This window comes from Protopterus annectens, chromosome 14.part0, assembly GCF_019279795.1.
Source record: "Protopterus annectens isolate FY-2018-M chromosome 14.part0, PAN1.0, whole genome shotgun sequence".
Taxonomy (NCBI): Eukaryota; Metazoa; Chordata; order Ceratodontiformes; family Protopteridae; genus Protopterus; species Protopterus annectens.
The window spans coordinates 459,886,298-459,908,451 of record NC_056748.1 but is presented as its reverse complement, the minus strand read 5'-3'; the positions used below and the strand labels follow the sequence as shown (position 1 = coordinate 459,908,451).

The 22,154-nt window shown below is 40.9% G+C and overlaps 1 protein-coding gene across 1 annotated transcript in view; it reads right to left on the bottom strand.

Moving 5' to 3' along the window:
- Positions 1-2,222: 2,222 nt before the first annotated feature.
- Positions 2,223-22,154, bottom strand: part of LOC122788681 (broad substrate specificity ATP-binding cassette transporter ABCG2-like) — a 512,925-nt gene continuing 492,993 nt past the window's right edge. The window contains exon 16 of the mRNA XM_044055576.1: positions 2,223-2,959. Coding sequence (XP_043911511.1) covers positions 2,812-2,959 — 148 coding nt within the window. The 3' untranslated portion in view covers positions 2,223-2,811. The remainder of the gene's footprint in view (positions 2,960-22,154) is intronic.

Genomic DNA, 22,154 nt, shown 5'->3' with positions numbered 1-22,154 from the left:
AATAGTCTCTGGTGATAGCTTTCCAAGCCAGTGTGAATATGGAGACAACACAGCAGCATACCTAGACTGTACCTAGAACTGCTGTACTTGCCTGGCCAGTGGGTTTAACTCTTAACTGATTTGGCCAACACAAGAGGTGGCAGGTCATTGTGATATTTGACTTCCTTCCTCTCATGGTGCTGAGTTAAATCTAGAAGAGAAAATGGAAGTTGATGGTGTACGTATATCGTAAAGGTTCCAAGAGTAGTGAGGCCTGCCTAGTCTCCAAAAGATTATTTATCAGACCTAGATATGCCAGGGGAAGACGCACCTCCTGTTGAATTGGGCATCCAGAATTTTGTTTATGTGTAGCCCCCCCCCCCCCCATGAGGGGCCACCGTTTTAGCTGCATCATCTTGAGCAGATACAGGCCTGCACCTGCAGCCTTCACCACAGCTATCACACAATCAAAATTTCAATAGGCTACATATGTTACAGTCTAGTCTTGACTAGAAAAAACGTGAACCAAGACTCAGGGAGGTGAGTAAGATTTTTCAGGGCCCAATTCACTAGGCAAGGTTGGAATTTGGACAGGTGAGTTTGAGATGAGTAGTTGAGAGATCTAAGCTCCAGTGTGTCAGAAGATAATATTATTTTACCACATCTGTCTAGAGCTTACACTCTGTGTATTGTCAGGTAGAAAATATTGTAATATCTTCCAATTATGTTGGATGGATGAGATCATAGGAGTCAGTTAATGAATTCCAGGTAAGGGACTCTCTATTCAGATAGGTGCACAAATACGGTGGAAAAGAGGGACCCAGCACCTGGAACTTGTGCACCAGGAATGAGTATAGATAAGACAGGCCTACATTGGACCTGATGGTAACAAAAGGCCATATTCCATAAGGATGCCACCATATACCTGTATCTTAAACTCCCTAATATTCAAGTTCTCAGCTGGGAAAACTGATGAGGGATGACCTGGTGGCATCCCTCGGTCTGTCAACAGATGTAGCTGGGTCCCGTGGATGACCTTAAAATGGAGGCCCCAGTGTAGAGAAAGGAAAATAATGTTGGGGGCACTTTTTACAGAGGATCACTGGGTGCATTATTTCTTTTTTTATTTCTTTTTCAAAAAAAAGGTTCTTTATTTATAAATAAGTAAATAAATAAAAATCACTGACCCATGCTACATATGTTCAAGTGATAGGTGCTATCAGTTTATAGAGGAAATACAGTGTATCATTTAATTCATTAACATGTAGCCTGAGTGAAATTTCACACCTCCTGACAACTGCAGACTTCCTGGCTGGACAAGCTTTTATCTGAGTTAAATTTCCTGAAAATATCATTTTGCAACCTACCTACAAGTAAATGTAAATATCTGAAAATCATTGCTAGTTAGATACTCACCAAATCATCCTGCTTGTGAATGTGAAACTGGATCTGCTTAGTAGTGCTATTAAAACAAAATAAAAGAATTACAGCCAGAAGTCCACTGATCAATGGCCAGTTGGCTCCAGAGATAATTCTTTGGGATTAGAATAGCTGTCTAGCAACTCCAGACAGTCAAACAAGGAGTAGGCATCCGAGGCTGGCAGACAGCACTGTGCCTCCCACAGAACCTTTGTCATCTACCAAACAGGAGGACTGGCACAAGCTAAAGCTCTCATTTTTGGAAGATAAGCTTATCACCTGCAGGATGAGGAAGCCCATTTCTGTGATGTACATATCTTCATGAGGGCCAGGCTGTGGTCCACAACCTGAATTTTAATTGTTGTAATAACACTTAAGGGCTACATAGGGGACCCTACCACTAATCCAAATATGAGGAACTTTCATCCTCTGCTATCCTGTTAGTAACAAAGTAGGTAAATAGTTTCCCTCTGATATCTGCTGGTGGCAGGGTTGAACCACTGATAGTTACGGCAGTACTTCACACTATGCTCCTCTGCAAGAGAAGACAGGCGATGCTATGTAGTTGTTAAGTAGTAGATGGCATAAGGATAATTTGCAAATCCATATCTAGGCAATGATACAGGGAATTTTCATTGAGCTGAATCAGTATTAAGATCTGAATTGTGAAGAGGTGCAAATAATGGGTGGACTAAGCAGGGCTAAGCTCACTTATATAGTTGATGCATAATGCCATTGTGTGATTCAGCTCTAAAATGTATAAACTCAAACATAGGAACTTCTAAAAAAGATGAATGCAGTTATAGGACACATCTAGAAAGGCATAAGTGTTACAGCAAAGATTTTAATTTCACAGGTTGTATTTTAGATCTATATCTTAACATTTGGAAGTTCCCAAAATAATCTTCCAAAGCTACTAAGTATGGGCACATTTTAGGGACCTAAGATATTAGCCATGCAGTTCTGAGTATTCTGAGGCTTACCAAATTTGCTAACTCCAAATAACTTAAGTTCACCCCAAGACAAAATGAAAAAAAACACTTATTCCAAGATAGCATTCTGTTTGGAAATGCTATCTAGTTGTTTCAGAAAGTGGTAGTGTAAAGATGGAACAATATTTAGTCAGTGACAGAAAGCCATATAAACTTATTCATATAGTATTGTGCAGTTTCTTTGAAGCTGTACATTATATACAAAACAAAATACACTAATATTTACAATATTCCATCTCCATACATTCTGATAAGTAGTTTAGATAGTTTAGTAAATGCAGCATAGTATACAACTAGAAGTTTGCACCAAATTTTACAATGCAAAATTTCTCGTGTTAGTAAACGTTGGTCAAATGAAAAACACAGACGTGTTTGAGTGCAAGCTTTTTGCCATCTCTGGCTCTGATGATTTGTTGTTCATCTAGGTAAACTTTCTCATGAATCTCAATTTACAATAAGTAATTGCTAAGAAAATTATTGTCATGCAGACTAGTGCCACAATGTTCTGCCACATGTCCCAGTCCTGATTTCCGATGCCTTGGTTGCACAGATAGGTCTCACCATAGCACCTAAAAATAAATACAGACATTAGTAACTGTACATAATGAGGCCAAGTACTAGAAACAAAAATGAGCTTGAACTGCACCGTCAGAGGTCTAAAAATAGCAGTAACATATAGAAAGACACTGAGTGGATAAGTACATATTCCAGAGGTTAAGAAAGTATAAGGCAATCAGTGTCCTGAGTTTGTATGTTTACAGAAACAAGAACAAAAAACATGATGTTATCAGAAATTACACTCATACTCGTGACATGCCTTTCTTTGCTATTTTAGGCTTCAACCAGGTTAGCTGTCCAAACATTTATGACTTAAAAACAGTTCAGCTTGCATTTTCGCACACAGCAAGAGAGTCAGAGGTTAACCATGGATCTTACCTATTTAGTATCCTTTTTTTGTATTTACACCAAAGAAGTATAGTATTTTGTGTTAATTTACTTTAAATTCCTTTAGTTGAGAAAATGTGTGGGCACACAAATGCGCGTGCCAACAGTCAACATTGTTGGAATTTACAATACTGATTTTATGAGTTGGGGAAACTTCTACATGGGCTCAACCACTTGCATGCAGTAGGATAAATAGATATTGTCATGTCACTCCTGTTCTCACCAAAACAGGAGTTGATGCAATTGGGCTGACCAGTCCCATTTTGCATACACAAATACATACATACATACATACTTGTGTGTATGTGTATGTATATATAGATATAGATATATATATATATATATATATATATATATATATATAGATATATAGACACACACACACCCGCACACACATACCTACATGTACATACATAGAAATAGATTGCGTGTGTGTGTGTATAAATATATATATATATATATATATATATATATATATATATATATATAAAATATGGGTTACCTTTAGTACATCGACAGCCCACTACATCGAATTCCACTTCTCCGACACTGCTGAACATTGGCAAATGAAGAGCCAACATTTCCTGCACGGTAAGTTACCGTTTGGCCATTCATAATTGAAAAACTGACTACACAAATGTGGGGGGGCTTTGCCCCCACGCCCCCCATAACTTAATAGTCCAACTCTGAGAACGCACTATCATGGGGGTACAGGGCAAGGGTCAGGTGGATGGCCAAACGGTAACTTACCGTGTGGGAAACATTACCTGGCTTGAATTCCAGTGGAGTACCAGTACCGAGGAAACACACACAAACCAGCACCAGCCCAAAGAAGTTCTGAACACTTCCCAAGACACAGATCGCTTGAGTGAAATTTCACACCTCCTGACACCTGCAGATTTCCTGACTGGACAGCTTTTATCGGAGTCATTTCACCCTCTATAGCCACTTAATTATCTGAAAGTCATCACAATAAATACAAAACTTAAAAAAAACTTAAAAAAAAATAATGAGGAATATGGAGGAATAATATGGAGGAATAATTTGCAAAGTAAGAGCAGCTGCTGATGTGATGTAATTTGAAAAAGTATATCTTAATTTGATTTTTTTAACTGGGTAAGATGCAGTAAATACAAGTATCTGTTTTAATTCATGGCCTGCAAACTCTTGGCTGATTTGAGTTAATAAAAATATGTAAAAATAGATGTGCATACTTAAGTTTAGCTGACAGCTGTGCTAAAAAGCACTGTTATATTTATTAGCTCAGTACAAAAGTTTTTTAACATCTGGTATGGATGAAGGGACTATCTGTAGAGATGGGAATTAACACTCTATAACAAAATGCACAATTCAGTGGGCTATGTCATTTCAATGAATCCAAGTATGGGGTGTGTGTGTGTTTCCAGTAGCGGATTAAGTGCACCTTGGACCCTTGACCATTTTCACACAGATTTGTTTTGTCACAGGAGACCACACATAGATGTTCATGTTCTTTTGGATACCCATTTCTGATTTAAGACCATTCATTATACTCCTCCAATGTCCATACCCATCAGTTTCAGCTACTTGACACTATATGCCTGAAATATCAGACTGTGATGAAAAATGAACAGTCACAGTAAAGTAGGCCATCTTACGTTACACAAATGAACACAACTCTTGCAAATGCAGACTAATGACTGTTTAAACCTGATCATGGCAGCCAGACTCAGCCATTTTCATCCACAAGGATCCTCCATAATCAGCAATTATAACCCTATTGTTGACTGTGAACACCTCAGATGTCTGATGGTTAAAACTTGCTTCATACAAATGCACATTAGTCCTGCAAAACCAGACAGCTTATGCAAGCAAGATGGTAAGTTTCTTTCACTCATGGACAACTTGTAACCCCACTCTGCATTTACAGCCAGTTGCTGTCTACACTTCACCAAATTGTGATAAAAATAATACCTCCTGACTTCTTAGGACAAGAATCAGAGGTAATGCCAAAAATAATGAGAGACAAAGGCTCAGAGACAGAGTTTTCTTATATACTTAGAAAGTAGCTAGAATAACGTATTTCACATTAACATGCATTTGTTTGAAGGAAATGACGTATGACTGTGGATGAAAGCAGTTTGTTTTTGCTCAGTTAAAAAAAAAAAGCCAGTCTACAGGCTTCCCTAGACTGTGGCTAGCAATGTTATATCTGGTTGCTTGCCAAGATTAAAAAAACTTACCTCACATTAGTGCAACCGTCTACAACAGTCCCCAGCTCTATACTATACTATTTAATATTCAAGGACTATCTGCAAGGACTACCTGCTCATTGCCTTCCCAATGAATCATGGAAAGATAAGCAAAATAAAGTTGTGGCACTTTGTAGAATATCACTGGGTGCAATTACTTATTTTTCTTTATTTTTTAAGTAAAGAAAGGGTTCTTTACTTATAAATAAATGTTACCGCTCCATGGTTATACATGTGCAGGATGTAGGCAATGTCAGTGTACAGAGAAAATAGGGTATCATTTAACTCATTAATACCTAGCCTGAGTGGAATTTCACACATCCTGACACCTGCAGATTTCCTAGCAGGATATCTTTTATCTGAGTTAAAATCCTGATAATGCACTTGTGCAACCTACCTACAAATAAATGTAAATATCTGTAAAATGTTGTTAGACGGCCACTAGCTCATCCTGGTTGCAAATCTGAAATTGGATCTACTTAGCCCTGCTATTAAAACAAAATGCAAGATTTACAGTCAGACGTTATGCTGACACCAACATGGATTGACACTCTTATGTTGTAGTAGTGGTCTGCTTGGTATTATGTTTGTCACTGATGTTTTCATGGAGAGTAAATTCATTACTGGAAGATTGTGCATTACATTTTTCTGCCCTTTCCAAAAATTTTAGCTTGCTCTCTGCATATAATCCACAATTATTAAATAATTTATAATCTTTTTATTACTAAAATGACACTACAGTTATTTACAGTCAAGTAAATTTGATAAAGGATGGGAAAAGTTTAACAAAATGTTAAAGTATATTGTAAGGAGAGCGCAATGGTAAGTAATTTAAGTGATTTAAGGATTCTGCTGAAATCCCTGTGTGAGGGAAGAAAGCGCTCAATCCTGTTGTTCGCTTTATTATTTTAATGTATTAGTGTGTTAATAAAAAATTCAAGTGATTTCCGTCTCAGCAGTGATTAACTGTTAATTTAAGTGATTTATTGCAAGCTTGGGTTCATCTTTTTTTGGGTTGTGTAAGAATGGTTGATCACATGATCCCGGAGTTAAAACAGCCTTTTAGGGAACTTTTCAAAAGCAAAGAGAATCCCAGATCTGACGTGGTCAATTTTCATTTGTTCCTCAACTCTTGGGGTTCGGATCTGATATTCGGATCTGACATGGCCACTTCTACCAACTTGTGAATCACTGAAAGCCCTTCGAGATCCACCCTTTCCCATAATTCCCTAGTTCCTAACATATCTCAGATCTTGTTTGCTGCCTTAGCATATGGATGTGGTCACTATTTTGCTCTCGAGTGGTTTGAGATTATTTTTTTGTACTGTGAGTGAGATTATATTAATATATCTTATAAATTTACTCTTTATATATCTTTTAGAGTTCTTATCATGCTTCTTCCCTTTTTTCCAGTAAAAAAAAAATCTTAAGTTCTTGTGTATTTCTAATTATCATTGTTGGTATTTCTTCATACATCTGTAGTTATCACTGTTTGTATATTTTACCTCTTTCATCCTTCCTTCCTTTAAAAAAAAATCTTTCTTTCGTTCCACCTCAAATAGTCTATTTTTTCACTTTGAAATGTCTGAGAAACCCTCTGATTTCAAGAAATATACAGCTTGTGGCCACAAGATTCCCCTGTCTGACATGCATTCCAAATGTGTGTACTGTTTATGCTCATATTATCTTGACTCCAGTTGTGATGCATGTAAGGCCTTTAACCCTAGGGCCCTTATAGACAGAAAAAAAAATAATCCTTAGAGGTTTGCTACCCTCTACGTCAACATCATCTGAGTCTCAACCCCTAAAAAAAACTGATAAAAAGGATTCTAGGAAGTGTTCCCCAGAGCCAACCACTTCCAGGTTCTGAACCTCCTCTGAAACTTTATAAGACTTGAGCTCCAAAGACTAGAACTGAAAAATCTCCTGTGATCAGACTACCATTTCTGGCCCCGGATCCAGTTTCCTCTAGGTTACATTCCCCCTTTTTAGTGCAGTCCCTGAGGCATCATCATTTGACAATTTTTTGTCAACAGGATCTTTAGCAGTTCTTCCAAAATCAAACTGAAGCAAACATGGACAGAATGATGAGGAAATTCCTCTTGACACAGATTCAAATGGTGGTCCTCCTGGCTCCGACCCCATCAGGTCTGGAGATCCTTATTAGTACTACCCCAACATTGTTGGCTCCTTCTCCAATCTGCTCACTGGTTTCGGAGTAGTTGGATCTGAAGATTCTGGAGTCATTCGCATCTGATCCAAAGATACTGGTATTTTCGACTCCTGTGGCATTTCTAAGTGGACCAGCTCAAAGCGCCTTGGAGTCCAACTCTCAAAGCCACAGCATCAGTGCCATATCTGAGGTGCTGGAGTTGACTGAAGCTGCCAGAGCCATCTCTTCCCCTTGGAGCCTCAGCACCAGCTAGCTTGGCTCCAACTCCCGCTTCAAGTGCTCTGCCTTCAGGGAAGTATGTTTTTCAGAGCCGTCAGTTTCCTTCTCTCTGAGATATTCTGCATTCAAAGTAGTGGAGAGAGCTCAATCCCTAGACCATGGACTTCTCCGCCTTCTTCAGCTCTGACCACTCTAGCCCGTTCATCTCTGCATCTTGAGCCTCAATCAACTGTACCACAGACACAGCTAGCCTAGGTTAGTCACCAGGATACCCAGCAGGGTATGCTGATTTTTTCTGACACTTCTCTGGAACATCCCACCGAAGAAGTTCCCAGGAAGGAAATGTGCAAAAGGAGGCACCTGGACTCTCAAAAGTCTTTCACAGCAGATACTGACTATGATGAGGGGAAAGGGTCCCCAAGATCACCACCTGACAACATCTTATTTGGAGACATTCTGGAACTTAAAGCAAAGGAGTGGTTGGTCTGTTGACAACTCTTCGTCGTTATTCCTGGAGGCTTTTGGTGCTGGCCCATCTACCTCATGCCTGACTCTGCTGCCAATGAGCTCATTGATTTGGTCTGTCAACAGGCATGGAAGGATTTTGATACCACTGAACCAATCCCCAAGAGACCAGATCAGATCCTAGCACCACCTAAGGACAGAACTCTTTGGAGCAAGGTAGTACCGTTTGATGCCATGGTCATAGTGGCAGCCATGAAGAAGGAGCTGGTAGAACAAATGTTTTCTGTCCACCCCCTAACAGGGAATCTAGGGCATTGGACAGATTTGAGAAGGGTGTTTATGCTTCAGCAACCTTTGCTGTCTGGTTGCTGAATTATCTGGCACACTTCACAAGACTCCAGAAGGATATGATTAAGGAACTTATCAAATCCCTCTCTGGGACCATATCCTCTGAGGCAGAGAGCACTATTGCCTCACTGCTGGCTACCCTTTATTCCATTTCCCATTCATCCATGAGACTTATATCCCACACAGCATAAGGCAGCTCATGTGCGACGGGTTCAGGCATTTCCATCAGGAGGCATGCCAGGATGTGTTTGTCTGACTTCATGGAACCCTTCAATGCTTCATTTGACAGAAGTTCCTTATTTGACCCCAAAGTGAAAGATACTCTGTAGGTGTCAGCAGGAAGGTAAAACCCTGTCTGCTGTGGGCAAGCATTTTTCAACCCCTCAGTTAACCTTTTCTAGGAATCAACAAGGGAGGGGTCATAAAATGTGGTTCAAGAAATCCCAGGGTCCCTTCCAACATCCATATGGAGACAGATCCCCCAGGGGGAACTCTAATGGAAGATGCTGTCCCTCCCAGCAGAGGAGGTCCGCAAAATTAAGTATCTAGAGATGCTTTCTGTGATGGGTCCTACCAGTGCTCCTGAAAGGAGGTCTGACTGTCCATCTCTGGAGGTGGTCAGGGTCATTTATCCCTGCACCAGAGAACCTATTTAGAAATTACCAAAGATTCATAGATGCAGAGGATAATATCTAGATGCTATATCATAACATTTTCCCATTCACCCCTGTTGGTTTCAAAGAAAATTCCCAATGTTCCACCCAGTCAGAAGGAAGAAGCAGCACTAGAAATAAACAAGCTGCTAGAAAAAAAGTCATCCAGGCGGTCCCCCAAGACCAGAAAGACTCCAGCATTTCCTCAAGATTCTTTTTAGTGCCAAAGAAAACAGGGGACTGGAGACCAGTTTTGGATCTCAGCAATCTGAACCAATTAGTTCAGTATACAAATTTCTGGATGGTCACGGTTCAGTCCATTCTCCCTTTTTTACACAAGGATGATTGAAAGTGCTCCATAGATCTTCAGCATGATTACCATCACATCAAAATAAACATGTGATCCAGAAGATATCTATACTTCCGACTAGGATCAAGTCGCTACCAATTCAGACCTCTGCCTTTTGGTCTCACTAAAGCCCCCAGAGTGTTCAAGTGTATGGCAGTAGGGACAGCACACTTCAGGCTGCAAGGATTCCAGGCATTTCCATATCTAGACTGGCTCATTACCACTCCGACCACACATCATATGATTCTAGCCTGAGATTATGTACTCTAATTGTGCTCCTGCCTGGGAATTTCTATCAACCACAACAAATCCCATCTAGAATAAGCTCAAGTTTTGGAATTCATAGGTGTTTTACTTGATACAGTCAATGAAACAGTATCTCTCCCATGGCCCGTGGTTGAACCTGTTCTGTTTCAAGTATGAAAGATTATTCAAAAATCTTCACTCTCAGCTCTTCTTCATCCATTGTACAGTCAGATCAAAATAACTCGAGCTTGCAGAAATGTTCTCCTTTGGTGAATAAACTCCTCACAAGTACTAGAAGGGTGTCCCTGTGTTCTACCCCAACTCAAAGCCATAGTGATCACATATGCCTCCCAGATTGGGTGGGGGGCACTTCCTGGGAAAGACAATCTAAGACACATGGTCCCTCAAAGAGGCCAACAAGCATATCAATGTCCTTGAAGTGAGAGTTGTCCTCCTAGCATTGCAGGCTTTCCAAGACACTCTCCCCACCAGGACTATTGCAAGTCAGATGGAGAATATGCCAGTGGTCTGGTATATCAACAAACAGGAGGGAACTAAATATTACTGCCTGTGTCGAGAAGCTATGAGAGTGTGGTAATGGGCGATCTCATCCATTCAATTTCTGATAGCAACGCACATTCTGGGAAAATCCAATGTGATTGCAAACAAGTTAAGCAGGTCCATTCTACTACTGCATGAGTGGTCCCTCAATGTGAAGACCGGGGAAAGGATTTTCTAGCAATGGGAACAGCCACACTGCAATGTTTTTGCATCTCCCCTCAACAGCAAGTGCAGCAGGTTCTTTGCCCTGATCCTCCCACCAGGGGGTCACCGAGGGATGCTCTACTTTACTATTGGCCCCAGTCTCCTTTTTGCCTATCACCCATTACCCCTAATCCCCAAATTACTTCAGACAGCATCTTGATTGAAGAGCACAGTAATTCTTATTGCCCCTTATTGGCCTCCTCAAAATTTTCCCTTTCTTTGGCCATATCTTTTTCACCCTCCTGAAACCTTCTGTCTCACCTGACAGACTCAATTCACCCAGACAGTCCAGGCCTAAAGCTGACTGCATGGTCTCTCCAGTTCTGTTGATCTCTAGACAGCCCAGGCTCTCCTCCCCTGCCAGTCACTTTCTTTTATCGTCACATAAAGCTTCCACTAGGGAGCTTTACAAGAGCGTATGGAAAAGATTTGTAATTTGGGCACAACAAAAATAATTAGACCCCTAAAAGTTCTGGAATTTTTAGCCTCAATCTTCAGTAAGGAGCTGGCTCTTCTAATGTTAAAGTACAGTTAGCTGCCATTTCCAATTTTCATATAGGAATAAATTAGTCATTTCTGGCATCCTCCAAACTTTGCTAAGTATTTCTGAGAGGAACATTTCTTCTTAGACCTCCAGTTAAAGATCCTACTCCCATTTGGGATTTGAATGTAGCCTTATAAGCGCTAACCCAATCTCCGTTTGAACCTTCAACTAAAACTAAGCTAATTTTTTTTAACCTGGAAAAAAAGAAGTTATGTACTCACCATAACGTTCCATGTGAGTTGTTCATCTTGCCTTCATTCTTACAGATGGGTTCGGAGCCGATCCTCAGTTCCGAGTCGGCCTACTACAAAGCTCGAGGTCTTCAGACAGCTCGAGGCCAAGTCCCTATCTCATGATGCACCTTGAGTTACCTCAGATCTTGTTTGCTGCATCTAACAATACCATGTGCCATTCTATCACTCTTTAGGAAAAAACCATAGAAAGACTGATCAACCAGGATAAAACTAGTATCTCGGTCCTCGAAACAACCTTGGAGGGGGTAGGAGGGTGGGAAGTAAGAACGAGGGCGAGATGAACAACTCACACGGAACATTATGATGAGTACATAACTTTTTTATGTTCAGTTGTTCTAGCAGAAAAATCAGAGGATGTGGACACTGCTGTAGTAGAATGGGCCTAAATTTTGTATTGCAAAGGTAAATTGGAAGCTGAATAGGTGAGGGTGATGCAGTCAGATAACCATTTAGATAGTGTTGTTTTTGCCACTGGCATACCTTTCCTAGAGTCTGAAAATGAAACAAAAAGTTGTTCTGATTTTCTGAATTCTTTGGTTCTATCCAGGTAAAATCTGAGTTGTCTATGAACATCAAGCTTGTGCAGCATATACTGTAAGTTGGTGTGTTTGGGGAAAAACACTGGTAAATCTATGATTTGGTTAAGATTAGCTTCAGTACAAACTTTAGATAGAAATGAAGGATTTGTTCACAGGGACACTCTGTCAGCATGAAAAATCAAATATGGAGGCTTTATGGACAAGGTTTGTAGCTCTGATACTCTAGGACAGATGTGATGACTACTAAAAAGGTAGTCTTCCAAGACAAAAATTTCAAATCACACAAGGAAGCTGGTTCAAAAGTTGGGAGAATGATGCATGAAAGCATAAAATTTAGGTTCCATGGGGTATAAGTGGATTTCACTGGAGGTCTGAGGTGAAAGGTCCCTTTGAGAAAGGCTTTGGATAGCTTGTGTGACATTATGTTCAATCCTTCAAAGCCAAGGTGAAAATTAGAGATGGCGGCAAGTTGTACCCGAACTGTAGCTGCCGCAGCTCCTTTATTGAAAAGCATAGTCAAAAATTCTAGTATAGAGGAAATGGGGGCTTGGGAGGGATCAGTGTTATTCTGAGAAGCCCATATAAAAATCTCCTCCATTTGCTAAGGTATAACTTCCTAGGTAGAGAATTTATGAGAAGATATTAAAATATGCCGTGTTTCATTAGAGAGGTTATGGAACCTGGCTATGTTGGGAATTGGAGCAGCCAAGCTGTCAATTTTAGGGACTGAAGAGCACCCGATAAATGTGTCAGAAGGTCTGGAACTGGGTCCAAAATCCAAGGCTCTTCCAACAGATGAAGTTGAAGGAAGGGGAACCAAATCTGACAAGGCCAATGAGGGGCTATTAGAGTCATGGTGCTTCCCAGGGCTTTTGCTTTCTGTACCACTTTGGGTATCAAGGGAATTGGTGGGAATGCATAGAGGAGACCCTGAGGCCAATCGTGTATGAGTGTGTCCCTTGGGGAATCTCCCAGAGGAGGAAATCAGGGCAAAGTAGCTTCTGCATTTTCTGTTCATGTGGTAAGCAAAAAGGTTGCAGCAAGGCTGGCCCCACCTGCGGAATATTCTCTCCACTATCTCTTTTTTGGGGGATCACTTATGATGCAACAAAATTGCCCTGCTCAGTTTGTCTGCAATCACGTTGGATAGCCCCTTCCCAACGAGCTGGTCTCTGTCGCCCTGGTTTTGCGAACCACCCTCTGCCACGAGGGTGGCTTCTTCCATTATTATCCCCTCCTCTGCCCCTGGAGGGGGGTACACCACGTGTTTCCGGAAAGGCTCCTTGGGCTTTTTGGAACCACATCTTTCCTCCCTTTTGACTCTTGGGGTAGGGTCTAGTAGGGGTGGAAAAATGGACTCTGGCAGAGTCTTTCCTTTGTGGGCTTCGTGACAAAGGGGATAGTTCCTGGTTCCTCCTTGTTTTTTCAAGTACCAGACCACTGACATGTTGTCAGTCTGAATCGCAATTGTCAGCAGAGGGAGAGAGTCCTGAAAGTACTACAATGCCAAAAGTACCACTCTCACTCCATTACATTGATATGCAGATGCGTCTCTTGTTCAGTCCATGTGCCTTGGGCTGTTCTTCCCTGAAAATGCCCCCCATCCCATCAAGGAAGGGTCCATGGTCACTGTGGCCACTGGTGTGGGTAGGATAAAAGGGTGACCTACTGTTACTTGAAGAGAGGTCAACCACCACCGAAGATCTTTTTTGCATGTGTTTGTTACAATTATGAGACGAGACATTGGGAGCTCTTGATTTGACCATTGAGTGAATAACAGCCATCATAGAATCCGCATGTGCATGCGACCCAATGGTATCGCTATTATTTCTTCTGCCATCATGCCTAACAACTTTATCACTTCTGATGCTGGAGCCTTGTCTCTGGATATGATATTCTGGACTTGCTGACAAAGTATAAAACTCTTTCTGCTGGAAGTTGTAAAGTGGTGGTGGTGGTGTCCAATTCTGCTCTGATAAAAACGATATGTTGCGATGGCGACAAGGCAGATTTTTCTTAATTTATGGTAATGCCCAGATGATTGCAAAGAGTGAGAGTGGTGTCCCTGGCTTGTATTAGCTGATGCCTGGTGGTGGTGAGGAGCCAATCGTCTAAGTACGGAAACACCTGGAATCCTAAACGCCTCAGGTGAGTTGTGACCACCCCCATACATTTGGTGAACACTCTGGGGGCTGTAGTGAGACCAAAGGGCAGGGCTTGAAACTGGTAATGACTGGCCCCCAGCCAGAAGCACAGATGATCCCTGGATGGTCTGGCCACTTTTATATGGTAGTACGCATCCTGTAGATCTAGCGAGCACATCCAATTGTCTTTCCCTAAGAAGGGAAGTATTGACTGAAGCACGACCATCCGGAACTTCTCTTTCTTGGCAAATCTGTTTAGTCTGCTGAGGTCCAAAATAGGTCTCAAGTACCCTGTCTTTTTTGGAACTAAAAAGAATCTTGAGCAAGTTCCAGATCCTGTCTGGTCTGCTGGGACTGGTTGGATGACTCTTTTTCTTACAACGGTTGGACCTCTATTGTTGCTTGTTCCCTGCAACTGGGTGAAACATCCGGGATTTTTTTTTTGTCAATGGAGGGGGAATGGCAAAGGGAATGAAATATCCTCTGGAAACTATAATTTGTACCCAGCTGTCATTTATTTTGAGCCAGGCATCTGGATACAAAGATAAGTGACCCCCGACTGCCTCCAGAGCAGGACAGGCGGGCCTTCTTTCAGGAGTGCTGGTAGGGCTTCCCAACGAACTGGTCTCTGTCGCCCTGGTTTTGCGAATCACCCTCTGCCACGAGGGTGGCTTCTTCCATTATTACCCCCTCCTCTGCCCCTGGAGGGGGGTACACCACGTGTTTCCAGAAAGGCTCCTTGGGCTTTTCAGAACCACATCTTTCCTCCCTTTTGACTCTTGGGGTAGGGTCTAGTAGGGGTAGAAAAATGGACTCTGGCAGAGTCTTTCCTTTCTGTTCACACCTGGTCAAAGTTTCCTGAACTTTGGGCCCGAAAAGGGATGAGCCATCAAAAGAGGTGTTGACAAAGTATGACTTAAAGGGCTCTGCAAAGGAACACAAGCGCACCCATGAGTGCCTCCTGAGAACAATTCCTGTACCCGCTACTCTACTCATTCCATCAACTACATATGAAATGAGACACATGGACGAGTTCACTATGGAACTGAGGGCAGCAAGCTGGGAGGCGACTTTGTCTGAAGCTCCTGCAGCTACCGTATCCTGAAGAGTATCTCCAAGTTCTTTTAGGAGGTTTCTTTGCAGTCTCGTAAAATGTGTGAGATGGTTCAGTGAACGCATGGCAAAAGTCGCTGAACTGTACACGCACTTCCCATATCTATTCATGATCCTAGAGTCTCTGTTAGGAGGATGGATAGAGGAAGAAGTTTCTGACATCTCCTTTCTGGTGGCTGACGCCACCACCATGGCATCAACTGGCACTCCCTTCGTGAGGAAAGACTTATCCTGAGGGGCAGAAATAAATTTATTGGGCCTCCTAGGGACAGGTTCCATAGTGTCCAGAGACTTCCACGTCCTTCGTGAGACCAGCTCCATGAGCTCATCAAAGGGCAGAGACACCCAAGAGGTGGAGGGCTGAGACCTGAAAGCCTTCAGGAGAACCGACTCATCTTCAATAGGGTTGGTGGACTTCCCACCACCCCTCTGCCTCAGGATTTCTAATATCTCAGCAAATTAAATATCTTCAGAGAGGGACAGTGGGGACCCTTCTGATTCATGTAAGTTGGTATCGGAAGTGAGAGACTCCTGTGGGGAGTCTAGATGCTTCCTCTTGCAAATTCCCTTCCTGGGAACCTCATCAGTGGGAACTTCTGGTGAGGTCTTGGAAGAGCAGGGGCCACCCAGTGGGACTTCCTGAGGCTCAGGGTCTCTACGCTTCAAAAGGATCTGTGAGGCAGAAGTGGACACAGGCACTTTTGGGGAGGAGGTAGTTGGACCTCAAGTTGTAGATGTCTTCTTGGCTTCAGAGGCACCCCTGCTCTGATGAGAAGGGATCGCTGTTTCCGAAGAAACCACCGATCCCCTTGACACCGGAACAGTGGACTCCAAATCAGAGGTAGGAGCCAAACTCATCTGAGTCGAGGCCCCAAGTGGCAAAGTTGGAACCGACAAGTCAGTCCGACTATCCTTCCCGGACCCGAGCAGGTGTCTGCTCCTAGACTTCTCGATAGGCATTGAGGAAGTCGAAGTAAACGGAACTGATGGCACTGGAGCAGATGTCGGCTCCAAAGGCTCAATAATCATCAGGTCCAACTCCTCCGGCTCCGAAGGACTGGTATGGCTTGGAGGAGGAAAAGAAGTCAATGGCATTACAGTCTTTAACTCCGAAACCACTTGGGTCGGAGCCGATAAAAATTTAGCAAACGCCTGTAGCAACTTTTGCACCACATGATCCACATCCAAATTGGATCGGCTGATCGAGGACCGAGATGAATGTATGGATGGAGGTACGGACTAGAGAATGGGAGACTTTAATGCTTCAGATACCAGTTCCAGGACTGAGAACCGGCTCCAAAAAGACAGGATGCTTGGCTCCGAAGGCTGTGGAGCCAACATCGACATTTTTTTAGACTCTCACATCAGAAGAAGCTTAGAAGACTTTGAAGACTTGAGGGACTGGTTAGATTTATCCTGGTCACTCAAAGCATCCAGAAATGAAGATTTTGGAAGTCCTCTGTGTATGAGTTTCTTTTTCTTTCGTGTAGAACTCTGGAGGAAAAAGAATGGCAAATGGAACAGCTTTCTTGTAAGTGCAGGGCTCCAAGACAATAAACACAATTAACATGACTGTCACAGACATCTTTTGTCCACATTTTGGACACTTTTTAAAGCCAGACTTAGGATGCTTGTCTTTCTCCTGGTCAGCAATTTTAAAGTCTACATTAGCAAAACATCAACTGTACAGTAACAGCCTGTAGTCTCAAAGAGAATACACAGACACTATTAGTAAACTTAAGCTACAGTAATAAGCTCTAAACAACAAATGGGTTGTATAAGAAAAAACTGTGAAGTAACTATAACTATTCAAAAGCACTCACACACTATCTAAAGTTTAAAGAATCTTATTTAAACTACAAAGCTATATAACTATGCTAATATTATAAATGCATACCAAGAGGGGAAGGGAATATTTAAGGCCTATGAAAAAAACGAAGGCCAAAAGGAGAAGAAATATCTATTAATAAGCTATCTAAGATATAACTATGAAAAACTATGAAAACTATCACTATTATAAGAAATATCCATTTTATTAAGTTATTAGAAACTATACTGGCCCGAGCTTTGCTAGGAAACCTCAGATCTATTGCAGCTGCAAACTAGATCTGAGGTAACTCAAGCTGCATCATGGGATAGGGACTTGGCCTCGAGCTGTCTGAAGACCTTGAGCTTTGTAGTAGGCCGATTCGGAGCCAATGAATGACGAGATAGAACAACTTCACATCTATCGTTTTAGTAGCTACTACCTTTGGCAGAAGATATTAATATTCTATCCATATCTGTTAAATCAAGCAACCCTTTACTTAGGTCATTTTTTTCTAAACTAAGGGCACATTGTTTGTTCTCTGTTTTCAGCAAGCATTCTAAAGAAAGTTCCAGAACATCCTCCTTTGACATATTCTCTTCAGTTTCATCCTGTGTCATCCATTGCTCTTTCATATGGGAAGTCACTGCCCTATCATGCCACAACACTGACTGTGTTTCCTGTTCCTTTCCTTGCTGTGCAGTCCAACTGAACTTTTGTACTGGTTTACTACGGAAGCTCCAAAGTGTCTTCATATGGCAACTGAACAGATGCTTCACACTCCACTGGTTTCTCCTTAATTTGGGGACTCATTGTTCTATCATTCTGTGATGTTATCAGAGTGAGATTTTCTACACTAAATCCTTCACTTTATATGTAATCCATAACTTCAGTTTCTATTTCTTTAACTTCTCCATTACTAATCCTCTATTCTACATTGCCCTTTGTTTTCTTACTTTTTGTACTGTAAAATTTTCCATATCTGGATGCCTTTACCTGTATTTCTCTTCAAATATCTTTGGTGCTACTTTTTTGTATTGATTAGTTTTGCTTTCTACTTCTCATAAATACTGCACAATATTAAATTTCTTTTTCTTTCCCATGTCCATATTTCTTTTTCAGATGTCCCCTGGTTCTCCTGTTAATCTTTACTTGGGAGACTTGTTGTTTCGTCATGCTGTGACGGGTCTACTTTATACCCTCGAAACACGAAAAATCCGAATCATGCGACACATAAAGAGCAAACTGCGGATAAGTCGAATGTACTAAAGTGCAAAAATGTAAACTTCGAATTGTCATAGTCGGCCAACCCACCACCCGCAACACACTACCTACCCAAACACAATAAAAAACCACACATACATACACTAACCAAATCCCTACTTCTAACCCTAAATTAAAGCACCAAAATCCTACTGCTAATCCTACACTAACCCCACATACACAACTGTCTATGCACTATCTTTAACCCCTCCCTAACCCTAAGGTCCGTAACTACCGCACACTTCCCCTACGGAGCTATACCCAAACTAAATATTCTACACACATACACTTAACAAAACCCTACACTAAACCTTACATACATTACCTACACAAAGCCTTACATACACTACCTACCTATGCACTTACCTTAACCCCTCCCTAACCCTAAGGTCCGTAACTATCGCACACTTACCTTACGGAGCTATACCGCAGATGGGCCAACTATGCAATTTCGATATTTCCTCTTTCGCGGTTTCATTCGTTAGATGTATTCGGGGTTCGCTCTTTACGTCGCACGATTTGGATTCGGGTTTTACTGCTTTTGAGAGCTTAAAGTAGACCCGCTGTGACACAGCCTGTGTTAAAACTTTCTACACTAAATCCTTCACTTCACAGGTATTCCATAACTTCAGCTTATGTTCTTATCCTCTAGTTTACTAATCTTCTATTCTACAATCTCCCTTTGTGATCTTATTTTTTGCATTGTGAAATTTTCCATATCTGGTTGCCTTTGCCTGTATTTCTCTTTGAATATCTTTGGAGCTGCTTTTCTTGTAGGGATTAATTTGGCTTTCTCATATGCATAAATATTGTACCATATCAGATCTCTCTTTCTTTCCCATGTTCATGTTTCTCTTTTGTACCTTTCAAAAATCTCTAGATTTTGTTCTTTATATTTTTGCAATTCCTCAGTTGCTTCTTTTTCCAAACGAGTCAAGGTTACTTGGTCTTTACAAATTTGCATTTGAAGTTTTTAACAGTTTTTCTTGTGCAAGTATTCTTCTTTCTCCTAATTTCTCACTTAATTTTTTTGTATATCTTCAGTTGGAAAATTCTGGGCTTTTTGCATAATAGTAGCAATACATAATTTCTTTGTTATCCTCAACAGTCCACTCTATCATCTTTATGACTGTATTTTGGCCTGTCAGTTTTTTTTTTTTGTGTGGACTACTACTTCCGTTTACAACAGAGGGGGGATCTCCCCTAACATCATTGTAGGAATGTTTCTGTGTTTTGAGGATTCTACATTGTCATATTATTTTTCCATTCCTGGCACCAGTACACCTACCAGGATTGGGCACTTTTTATCCTGGGACTTGTGCATCCAGCTGTCTTTTTTATTTTTAAACCTATGTCTGTCTATGATATATGCTATATAAAATAGTCTATATATCGGTGTTGTTTTGGTGATATTTTATCAAAACACAGTCTACCTCATGAATGTACTAAGCACGACTTGAGGATGAATTCAGTTCTAGCAATACTACTATTGTCGTTTGTTTACTGATTTTATCATCTCTCCATTTGGAACCCAAGAACAATACTAGCAGTGAGAGAAATGTACAGTGGAAAAAAGTCTTATGATTTCAGTCTTCCTTTACATCCCACCCTTGCTGCATTTGAAAAATAGAAGCAAGGCAGATATATGCAAAATCCTAAGTAAAGCCCCTAAGAAAAAGGTTTGCAATGTCATCAAGGAAGAACTAAAGGCTCTGAAAGACTTCAGCAGAGAAAAGTGTCATAGAGTAATGAAAGCTAACAAGGGAGGGGGTGTTCTGGTGACTAATATTGCCACGTATATCAGTAAAATTGAAATAATGTTTAATAATTTTACTGCACAAATGAGTTAAATTATGTTCAAACAGCCAAAAGCAATATACAAGAGTAGCTCAGAATGATGCAAGAGAATGATCTGCTTCCACATGACTATTGTATACAACCAATTATAGAAGTCTACCTCAAGGACAGAGTGACCATGTCAGATGAAAACAGAAATTCTAGGAAAAACTGCTATATATAGTCATAAGGGACAAGTACTTCCACTTTAATTAATTACAGATACTACAAGCAGATCTTCCGGATAACTGTTGGGGATAGCCATGGCCCACAGCCTAGCTAATGTGACACTAGGAAAATGGGAGAATAATTTATTTTACAGTAGTGTCTACCAGGAGTTGATAAAAGTGTTATTTGCACTTTACTGATGACATTTTCATCATTTGGGTGGGGATAAAAAGTCTCTGGAAGAATTTTATAACTATATCAACACCACCACCACTGGATTTCTCAAATTTACTACATGTCACAGTAAAACCTCAGTTAACTTCCTGGATGTAACTGTTTCCAAAGACTCCAACAGGGGAACCCTTAGCAATAACTTGTAAAGAAACCTACAAGGGTCAACATGCTTTTACATAATCACAGCATGCACCCACAGATCACAAAGAGGAATGTGATCAAGTCCCATGGGATGAAGTTGGCCACAGTGTCAAAAGCAGCCAATGATTTTACCACCAACCTCTAGAACTTGGAAAGAGATTTCCTTGCTAGGGGATACAGTGAAATTGCATTGAGAATAATCTTACATCAGATTAAAATCCTAAAAGAAAAGAATGACCCAACTTTATGTGGCACTCCAGGAAGGCTCATTAGACAGTATAACAATCTCTACAGAGACACAAGAGAAGAGGATAGAAAAACAAAGTTTGTCCTTGACTTTCACTAAAGATTTTAAGGAAATCAGGAAAGTGATCACTCACAGTGGGGAATTATAATAGATAACAAGCAAGTAGAAAAAATCCTGTGGTCCAGCCCCACTTTTGTTAAAAAAAGTCCAAAGTGTGAGGAACTGGCTAGAAAGCAAGGGCAAGATTTCACCAACATGGGTATCTACCACTGTAGGCACCATAACTGTAGCTTCTGCCAATACCTCAGCAGCTCAAACTACTTTGACTGCCCTCTGCTAAAGAAAGCATTGTTGAGTACCTTAAAAGGTGACTGTAATACTACATTTGTGATATACAGAGCCCAGTGTAATACCTACAGTGCTATTTATGTGGGGAAGATTATCAGTAAATTCAGATGAATAATTAAACGTCACCTCTCTGACATAGGGCTTAAAACATTACACAAAAATCCCTGAACATAATGACTTCAAAATGATATAAGACTTTGAAACTTCGAGGTAGCATGAAGCTACCAGGTACAGTCTTTTTTCACTGGCTATAGAAATGGTGGCTTAATTTTTTTTCACCAACCAAACCATCTCTACCTAGACAGACCTAGTAGCTCCCCTGGAATGCTACTAATTAAGCTGCTTCATTATAAATTTAGAATCAGACATAAATACTCATTCAACATTGAATTCTGCACTTTATACACTTTAAAACTATTGGTTGCTTTCTGAAGCCATTTTTTTCTATTAAACCCGTAACCAGATTGCCCCCCCCCCTCTGGAAAGAGGACTTTATTTTTGCTAAATTAGTGGTGGCCAGGATCCAACATTCTTTTTAAACATCTTTATTGAATTATCCCTTGTGGCACAGGCAAATTTAAATTTATATAAAAGTAATTAAACTGTATAAACAAGTTCACATTTATAAACATTATGCTTCATATATATTGCTATAAAAATATAACCTAAGCTACATTACATAAATTGTTTAGTTCCTGACCCCCCTTTTTTAAACAAAAACATCTGTATTAA